General features: G+C 43.5%; 1 protein-coding gene across 9 annotated transcripts in view; it reads left to right on the top strand.

Annotated features, from left to right (window-relative positions):
* Positions 1–9527, top strand: part of ZNF618 (zinc finger protein 618) — a 127318-nt gene that overhangs the window by 84294 nt on the left and 33497 nt on the right. Inside the window, exons 11-13 of one of the 9 annotated variants that reach the window (XM_025210440.1) lie at positions 5332–5573; positions 8235–8250; positions 9501–9527. The exon at positions 9501–9527 is cut by the window's right edge and continues 71 nt beyond it. The exons of the other annotated variants lie outside the window; for them this stretch is intronic. Coding sequence (XP_025066225.1) covers positions 5332–5573; positions 8235–8250; positions 9501–9527 — 285 coding nt within the window. The remainder of the gene's footprint in view (positions 1–5331; positions 5574–8234; positions 8251–9500) is intronic. 9 annotated transcript variants of the gene reach the window in all.

Here is a 9527-nt window from a genome sequence, read left to right as displayed (position 1 = left end):
TCTTATCTTTCCTTTCAATGCTGCCTAGGCTTATCCCCTCCCTCCCCCTCTCCCCACACCACAGTGCTTTGTTGTGCTCATGATCAAGTGAATTTTTGGTGCAATATATGGCATTTGACAAGCCACTTGCAACCAAGAGAGTTACAACCGAGATTTTGTCCCAAGTTTTAGTCAGTCTCTCGAGGGATTCATGGCACAATTGCTGCAGTAGTAACTTTAGGGGGTAGATACAGAAGGAGACACAGCCATCAACCTGAGATGTTCTGGGTCTCTCTGCTTGAGTTCAGCTTCCCTTCTACAGTTTATTAACTTCTCTCCCTTCTCCTCCCCTCATCATGATGCTATTTAATAAGATCCAAAGACAAGGGTTCCAATCCTGCAGGGTCTGCAAGATTTTTTGGTATGATTTTGGTCCTAACAGCTGACACAAGGTCACGAGTTTCTTTGCATTCCTGGAGACATGTTCTTCAGAAGATGGGAGCTGCTGCAGTGAGTGGGAATGATCCCCAGGGATCTCTGGGAGGAGGAAGTGTGTGGAATGAGGGTTTCATATTGCTAGAGTTGGAGGTTTCACTTTCTAAAAATACACATTCCTGTCATCTTTCTTTCACCCTATGTCACAGACAGGCCCATCTACCTACCACCTCTGAAAATTGTGCTGAGGGACCTGGTTATAACACAATTCAGGATGCAGAACATCTGGAACATGGCTCTGTCCTGATTTGTAGATGTACCCGTAGCTGTGTGTTCAGTGTGTTTGGGAGCACTGAGGCAGAGCTGTTCCTGGCTGTGGGAAGATTCAGGGACATGCTTGAAACGTTCTTGAGGTCTCACCTGCACATCAAGATGAAACTTACTCAACTATGTTGGGTAACAACTGTGTTGTGATTGGATCCCCTAATACAGTTGTTTTAAAAGTGTAAATGAAATCCAGTTCAAGTTGGAATTCCAGTAGGAAAAATCTTCACAGTGTGGTTTTTGGTCTGCTCTGTGGTGATGCATGAGTGGCACCCATAAGCACTCCATCACAAAAAAGGGTAACAAAGGTCATAATCAAGAACATAGATCAGTAAATTAAAGTAAAATTTGCATGAGCACAGACATCCATTGCTCCAGGGATGAAAATCAGATGTAAAAAGGTCAAGGGAATATATTGAGCCTGCTTTTTCATCTCCACCTTCAGGGTCAGCATTAATGGACTATAGCTTGTGAGACTGCTAATGTCAAGAGGCATTTCACCACTGACTGCCTCTTTAAAAGTAATTTCTACCATGCCCCTGAAAGCGAAACTTTAACAGTCTTCATCAGGAATTGGCCTATTTCCAGCCCATAAGATCATGGTAGTTGAGAGGAGATGGGGTCCTATTTAACAGAGTTTAAACATGTCATCCCTCTTCACTGAGTAAAATCCCATTCTTGAAGATACCTTTATTCACTAATGTGGTCTTTCACTGCCTTACCAGGTAACATTTTTAATTCTAAAATGCATATAGAAGATGAAAAAGCTCTGAGTTCAGAAGTGATTCCTTACAAAGGCAATGTTAAGATTATTCCATCTTCATCATCCAGCCAGCCCTTTTAACCACACTTCTATTTGCTCATCTTGCAAAATCTTCTTTAAGAAACCTGATCCAAAAATTACGAGTCTTTTATCTGCAGTAAATTAAGTACTTAAAAATACTTCCTGCCTTTTTGTTTTAATTTTTCACTGAGGAGGGTATTAGTTGCTTCCAGGAGAGTCATGAGGAAATGAGAGCCTGAATGCATCTTTCACTCCTTTGCTCTGGCAGGTCTAGAACATAAAGATCATATGACGAACACTAGAAAAAGAACTCACTGTGATCTTCTAGACTCTAGACCAAACTCCAGTATGTGACACAGGCCAAAGGACTTAGCTGAGTTAGTTCCTCTTTGAACTAGAGCAAATTCTTTTGAATCATGTACAGTCTTGATTTTAAAAAAATGCCAATGATGGAGAATCCACCAGAACCCTTGGTAAATGAGTGTTGTGGCTTGTTACCCTTACTAAATTAAAACCAAATCTTCTAGCCAGTGAATATTCTTATACCGTTGTCTGTTAGATTAAGGAGCCCTGTATTATTGAATTCACATTCCCCACATAGGTATTTATGGGCTGTGATCAAGTCCCCCCTTAAGCTTCTCTTTATTCAAATAAGCAAATGGAGCTCCTTGTGTTTTTTAGCTAAAAATACATTTTCCAATCTTCTCATAATTCTCATTGTCAGCTTCAAATCCCCTCCAGTTTTTCAACTTCTTTTTGAACTATTGCTACCAGAATTGGACACAGTATTCCAGAAGTGGTCCAGAACATCAAATACAGAAATATAATAAACTCTTTACTTCCTTGGTTATACATGTGAGGATTATATTAGGTCTTTTGGTCATTGCAGTGCACTGGGAGTTCATGATCAAGTGAATGGCCATCAGATCCCTGGGCCTTGATCAGTCTGCTTCCAGAGATAGTGCCCCCCATTCTGTATGTACTGCCTGCTTCGTTGTTCCTATGTACATGATATTTCCTTTGGCTGTGTCAAAACGTGTATTGTGGTTTGCACCTAGCCTCCCAAGCAGTCCAGATCATTCAATATCAGTGACTGACCTGCCAGCCTTTTGTCGTCTGCATGTGTTAGCAGTGTTGGTTTTATATTTTCTTCAGGGTCACTAATTCAAATGTTAAATAGCACTGAGCCAAGTGCCAGTCCCACTGAACAAGCATTGCCGGACTGGATTGCACCCATGGTCTGTCTGGTCCAGTTGTCTGTCTCAGACAGTGGCCAACATCAGACGTTTCCTAGAAAGGAAACCCCCAGAAGCGAACATGAAATAATCTGACCCTCAGTTTGATTTCATTTGGTCCTTGATAGTTGAATTAGGAGGTTTTGTATTTCTTCCAATGGATCAGTATTCTTATCCATATAAATATCCAGTTCATCTGGCTGCTTGGCCTCTTGCAAACCTGTGGTAATGAGTTCCACAGTACAAACCTCTTTTCAGCAGATGTCCCAGAGGAGGTATGTGATCTTCTCTACATCCACCATGTCTTAGTGCCACAAATTAGCCCCGAGCCCTCCCTGAGTGCCACTCTGATCCCCTTCCACTGCCTCATCTGCTGTGTTGTTTTCTGTTCCCTGCTATGTGCTCCCTGCCTGATCTGCCCTGCTTCCTGCCCTATCTGTTGCTATGCAGCCACCTATCCCCTTGCCATCCTGCCACATGCCACACACACAGGCTGCCCATGATACTTGTGGCATGCATGCCTCAGATTGGCCACCCCTGTATTAGATTTGACCTTCAAAGGTAATTTACATTTTGATAGTCCAAGACTAGCCTGAAGCTTTTGCCACAAACGTCCAGCATCCCCAAGGACTGTAGAACAAATAGGATTTTGATCCAGTCTGGTTTTTATCTCATCTGCTGGGATTTTGCATGTCCCAGCCACTCTCAGATGGGGCCCTGTCCCTTGTCTGGCTGAATCTGAAGCAGCATCCCTATTTGGCTTTAAAGAAAGAAGGGTTTTAAAGTAAGCTCCACCAGTTCTGTGCATCCTCAAGAGATGTCAGATTAGACCACATTTTCACTGTTGTCAGTGCAGGGAAAGAGAAATTATCTTTGAAAGTGGTAGTATTGTGGAGAGTTCACTGCTTAGCTTCACAAAGAGAGCAATCTCTAGACTACAAAAGGTCTGAGAGGGGCCTGCATGTTCCTGACACTGAATGGTTGGCTGGTTTCCATTGCTCTTGGTTGGAGGAGGTTGGGAACAAATCAACATTTGACAGGAACCGCACCTGAAGGAAACATGGTGACACATAGGAAACCATCATAACGGACTTAACATTTGCTGACAGTGAAGCGACACCTGAAGAGGGATTATCTGTGGGACTGAAATTAAGCCTGGAAAGCAAAAACAAGCCTTTCACCTACTCAGATGGCTGGAGGTCAAGCAGAGCACAAGTTTCTGAACCTAAGCTATGAGAGAACCTCCTGTAAATTCCTCTGCAGACGCTCAATACCTTTTAAGAAAAATGCCACTAGATCTGTGTAGACAAAAACTGTTTTTGAGGTGTCTGCGTGTAGGTGCTTTGAACGATACACATCCCTGTCGAAAGTGGGCAGGCATAAGTCTGAAGGGCAGCTACATATGGGTCCATATCATCTTCCAGTTTAGGATTTTGCAAATGAGCACAGAGCCCAGGGCCTCAATCAAGGCAGTGATTCAGACGTATTTTCTCCTTGCTGATTTCAGATGGCTTTGTTTTTGCAGTGACAGCATGCAAGAATTCCTTATTCAAGGTAACTGCTCCTGATTTAATAAGATCACAATAAGATTTACAAAGCAGTTGTTGGGGTCAGCCCTGAGTCTGTGGGCAGCACATAGTGTCCCCTTTTGCCCTTGGGGTGGAGAAATCTATAATAGCAAGCTCCAGTTGTGGGGCTGGGTGAGATCCTTGATTCCTTACATTCCTGTCTGGCCACTGGTGTTCGGCTTCAAGAATACATACCCAAATCTCAGCTGAAAAGAATTGTTGAGAAGTTAGAGAGATTGTTGGGTTATGCTTGCCTTTTGATACATTCTTTAAAAAAAGTCTTGGGTCTGAGCAAGCACTGCTCTGTCCAGAAATGTTCACATGTGTTCTGGCACCGAGAATTCCTGGTGATACTTCCTACTCACTGCAGACACCAAAGAATCTCCCTTAAAATCAAGTGATGCTCTGAGAACATATCCACAGTGATACACAACATTCATGCATCTCACTAGCTTTTTTGACCTGAGATGGCATCCAAAGGCCTCACCTGACTCATGGGATGGTAACTGAGCCTCCCGTTCCTCAATACCATCATCCATTATTCTTTTCAGTCAGACAGATTAGACGGAAAAGAATGATAGATGTGAGTTGGTGAAATTAGTGACCAAGCTCTAGGAAGTACATAAGGCTCATGAAGCAGTGTGATCTCCCTCAGATAAAGTGCTCAAGGAAGCAGATTTAAAATTCACTCTCTGTGTTCAGAGACTGTTAAAAATGTAGCGGGGAAACCTCAAGGTTCCTGTTCAAACAAATGGAGCTTCTGGATGTACTGGGTATGCCCTGCAGATTTGGTGGAGGAGTAGTAGGATTCCTGGCCTGCTTGGGTTGGTCAAGGAGCAGTTAAAGGTGTAAGTGAAACTGATAAGTTTGAGGAGCCTGTCCCTTTGGGTGAGTGGGGAAATCCTTCATGTTGTATGGGATTCAGTGGATCCACAAGTGCTGCAGGTCCCCTTGTAAGGGAGTTGTGAGCATGACTATTAGAAAGCAATCCTTCCAGAATGCACAGATTCTGGGAGCTGACTGACTGTCCAGGCACTAGTTCTGAGTGTTCATATCCAGAGTTCTCTCGATCTCCACTCTTCGTGGCAGTGAAGACACAGGCGAGCCAATCCGGCAAAAAAACACCGGCTTCAATAATCCGATGTTCCACCCTCCTGCACCGCACCCCCTCCGGTGTCCCACCGGCATCCCCATCCCAGATGTTCCGCGCTCCAAATTCTGGATCCCCAGGAAGCAAGGCCACCACAGGTACCAATTGCCTTTATACCATCAACTTTCTTAACTGCTTAGCGCCCACTCCTGCCTTGGGTTGGCTTTTGTCCCTCCTTGGACTCAAAGTCTATTCCCATCCATGGCTGTCCCAGAGAAGCCATCACCAGAAGGACTTGAAGGGATTAACTCCTTGGCACTGTGCAAAGGATAATTAAAGTCAGCACTAGGCCTGTGTCTCCTTTCCCTAATTGTAACTCATTTGCCATTGAAATTAAACCTTTTTTTAAAAAACATTGTACTAACTGCAAGGCACTAAAGAGACCCTGGTTCAGATCCTGGTGTCACAAACCAAGGAGAGCTTCTTGACCAAGATTTGCTTAGTGGCTTGTAAGAGTTTCCTCCCCACCCCACCCCACCCCACCACAAGATGTTGCTTTCAGGGCTTGGCTGGGTGGGAAGAAAAGCAAGGCTGTGTAGAGTGCATGAGTTCAAATGGTGCTTCAGGCATCAGGAGAACTGAGTAGGGATAAGCTGGGCTCCAGCAGCAAGATTCTCAGTGCAAATTTATTAGGATTGAGTCAGAAGAATCAAGTATGAATCACTGTCCCCTTCTCCCCTGATCCCTGTTCCAAATAATATTGGAAATAAGCATAGAGATGGAACAACAGTGCTATATAAGTGAGATATATGGTTCACATTTCCATAGGATAGTGATTAATTCTCCTATATATTTTGGATTGGCAGATATCAGATAATCTTAGTACAGGAAAATAGCTGGTTAACCAGCCTTTTAAATTTGGGACAGGCAGATGTCTGTTTAAAGCTTCCCTGAAATGTCTGGTAAATGCCCAAGATGTGCAGGTGGTTGTGGTAAAAGGCCACTTCTTTCCAGCATTCCAAGCAGGGACAGAGCTATGGGTATTTTTATTAGGTGACATACACATCTGCAGCTACCACAGAATTGCACTTGGTGAGTGACCTGTCTTTTTATAGCAAGAGTCGCTTGTGGGTCTGGAAATCCCTCCTTATTTGTACTGCAGCACCTAATCATTCTTCTAATTTTGTTACTATTTGAGGTCTGTCCATTTCAATGAACTTAGGAATCTGAGCTGAGGAGGCTTTGAATTGTTTATCTAAACTTCTTCCAGCTCCACATCTCTTATAAAAGCAGAAAGAGCCTAACTAGGAGCCTTACTGGATCAGAGGCCAGATTCATCAGAGCAATAACTGGGAGATGTTTTTTGAACAGGAACTTTTCCCCATCTTTTTTGTTTTTTAAGCATGTGAATGAATTAAGTAAAAAGGACAAGTCCTTCTCCCCCATTTTGGGAGAAGAATTACATAAAACTTGATCCTTGCAGTTTGAGCTCAGAGAAGATCATTTGAAACCCAGGGTCCTACCTCACCCATAGGGTGGCTTCAGCAGAATGCTCCATGCTGTATTTATAGACATTGTCGTGTGTGAATAGAATTGTATTGACTTCTTAACTTCTAGTACAACTACCTTTGCCAAAAGTGCTCTCCCGCCAGACAAATCTGAGTAAATATCTCTCTGACACCTCAGTTAGTCCCACATGGGTCTAGGTAGGACCCAAAGCATGACAGGATGCCACCATGATGCTTGCATATCCTTCAAACAAGTGGGATGGTTTATTTTCCTAGTGTAGTTCCCTGATATTGTCCAAAGGTTTCAAGATGGTTATGTTCTGGATGGAAAAGCTTCAATTATAAAGAAGCAGATCTGACGTGGAAAAAATTCCCATTTGTTAACAAGTGGTGAGAGTCCAAAAAGGAATATTGAATCAACTTGTCTCTCTGGATACCAATCTGCCCCTCTTCCCTCCCCCCCCCCCCCAAAAAAAAAAAACAAACAAAAAAACCCAAAACCAGTGGTGCATTTTTTGCACACATCTTCAGAGGCCTCCAACTCACTTTCACTTGTGACCTAAGCCAGGATTTGAACCCGGGTCTCTTGAGGGGGAAAAAAAGGTTAGTTTAACCCACTTTGCCATGCAGTCCTACTTCCTAGTGTGCCACCTGAACTACCAAGAATCAGACCCCTGTATTTCTATTTATTATTTAGCATTTAACAACTAGTCCTAGTGATAATTACGTAACTGCTGAATTGATTAGAAAGCAACAGTTCTTGCTCTTGCTTACTTTAAACAAAAAAAATAAGAGCAGAGCAGATTTGAGAGTTTGACAAGCTTAATAGCAGTATCAGTATTTTAAGGACATGGCTAGTAAACATGTAAATATTGCCAGTCAGGACTAATTGGCCCATGCTTGTGAACGAGCAGAGGCATGCAATTTAGGTTTCTTGTGGCCAGAATCGAGCGCTTTTGTCCCAGCCATACATCAGTAAAAGAAAGCAGTGAGGCTTCTGATAGCCAGTCTGTTTATGGAAATTCCACGGGTTAGCTGATGCCTTAGCTTTCTGCACAGACATTTACTAAAGTAAGGATCTGGAATCAGTAAGTGGAATGTTCTGTCCAAATCACCCCTAAATTTCAGATGTCTTCTCCAAAACTTCTAACCTATAAAATTCACACACACCTGAAGAAAAACACAGCAGTTTCAGTGAAAAGAGACCTGCTGAAAGCTGGTGAATTCTGGGAATGTGCGTGTTGGCGCACATAATAAAAAACAAGAACGCTATATCCAGGTCTGGAGCCATATATGCTTTGACTTGACAAGCGGAGCATAGCTTTAAGTACGCATAGTCAATCTTTCATTTTGCAGCAGTAAATATACTGCTTGAAATTACTATAAAAGCAAAAAAGTTTGAACAACGTAAGACCTTGCTATAGCTTGCACTGTTCAGACTGTTCTGAGGGGTGGCAGTTTGCTGAGTGTGAAAGTTAGCATGGTTCTACTGTACATTAAAGGTGTTTATACACTCCCTCCCAGAGTGGGGAGGTGAGAGGGCACTTTAATTGGAGCAGCTCCAGAGCTGCTCTAATTAAAGTACCTAAAGCATCTTAGGTATCGGCATCCCTGCACTGAGCTTAATCATCGAATGAGTTTCAGATAAAGCGCCCCTGCCACCATTTTTAAGTGTGGGGACGCTGATACACAAGATGCTGGAGTCTGGTGGAGCGTAGTAATTACCACACTCCAGCAGACTCGCTGAATTGAGTCGGCTCTGATTACAGCACATCAGAGCAGCCTCGCTGCTCGTGTATAGGTGCCCTTTGGCTCCAGAATGCTGCAGTTACTGCAGGGCTCAGGGCTGTCGCTGTCAGATATAATCGCTCTTCCATATAATATGTGATGGATTTTTGGGGCCTTATCACTAGGGCTGTTGCTTAAATGTCTGGAGTATACGAATGGCTAGGAATGTCACACAGATTGGTAACACTGTTGAGGTGGCATGCTCACTTTATGGACACAGATAGGAGGATCACCTTGCATTTGTTTCTGTTTACCCCTCAAGATGGTCTCTTGAATCCTTGTTTGTAAGTTCCCAAATAATCATTTGATCCTCCCCTGGACAGAAATTGTTTTGAAGATTTGGAATAGGGGTGGGGAAGCAGTGTCTAAAGAGGGAAATGCCAGTGATTTACTGGAATACACAAAGGGAGAAGACATTGTGGTACTGTGGTAGAGTCTTAAGATTACCTTGGTAAGGACCCGAGTTCAATCCACAGGCCTGGTCACTTGTGCCAGAGGCTGCAAGAACTGCTCATTGCCTTGGTAGGAGCAAGATAAAGAAATGGGGGAGGGAATGCCTTTTATCACTCAGCCTCTGGCCTCCTGGGCCAGTCAGGACTGGTGTTCACAGGCTCCAAAGGAGTCCCAAAAGACAATGTGAAAAATATCTGCTTGTTATCCCTTCAATGAATCTGGCCTCAGAGATGAGGCATTAGACCTTTCTGCTGTATCCAGGGTGTGTTGATTATGTGGTGCAGGAGTATGTCATCTGCCTCCCCTCTGTGCAGCCCCAGATCCAATAATGACCAGTCACCATCCCGCCTTTGTTCTCCACCC

This window comes from Alligator sinensis, unplaced genomic scaffold, assembly GCF_000455745.1.
Source record: "Alligator sinensis unplaced genomic scaffold, ASM45574v1 scaffold610_1, whole genome shotgun sequence".
NCBI classification, from domain to species: Eukaryota; Metazoa; Chordata; order Crocodylia; family Alligatoridae; genus Alligator; species Alligator sinensis.
This window is presented reverse-complemented; position numbering and strand designations above follow the sequence as displayed.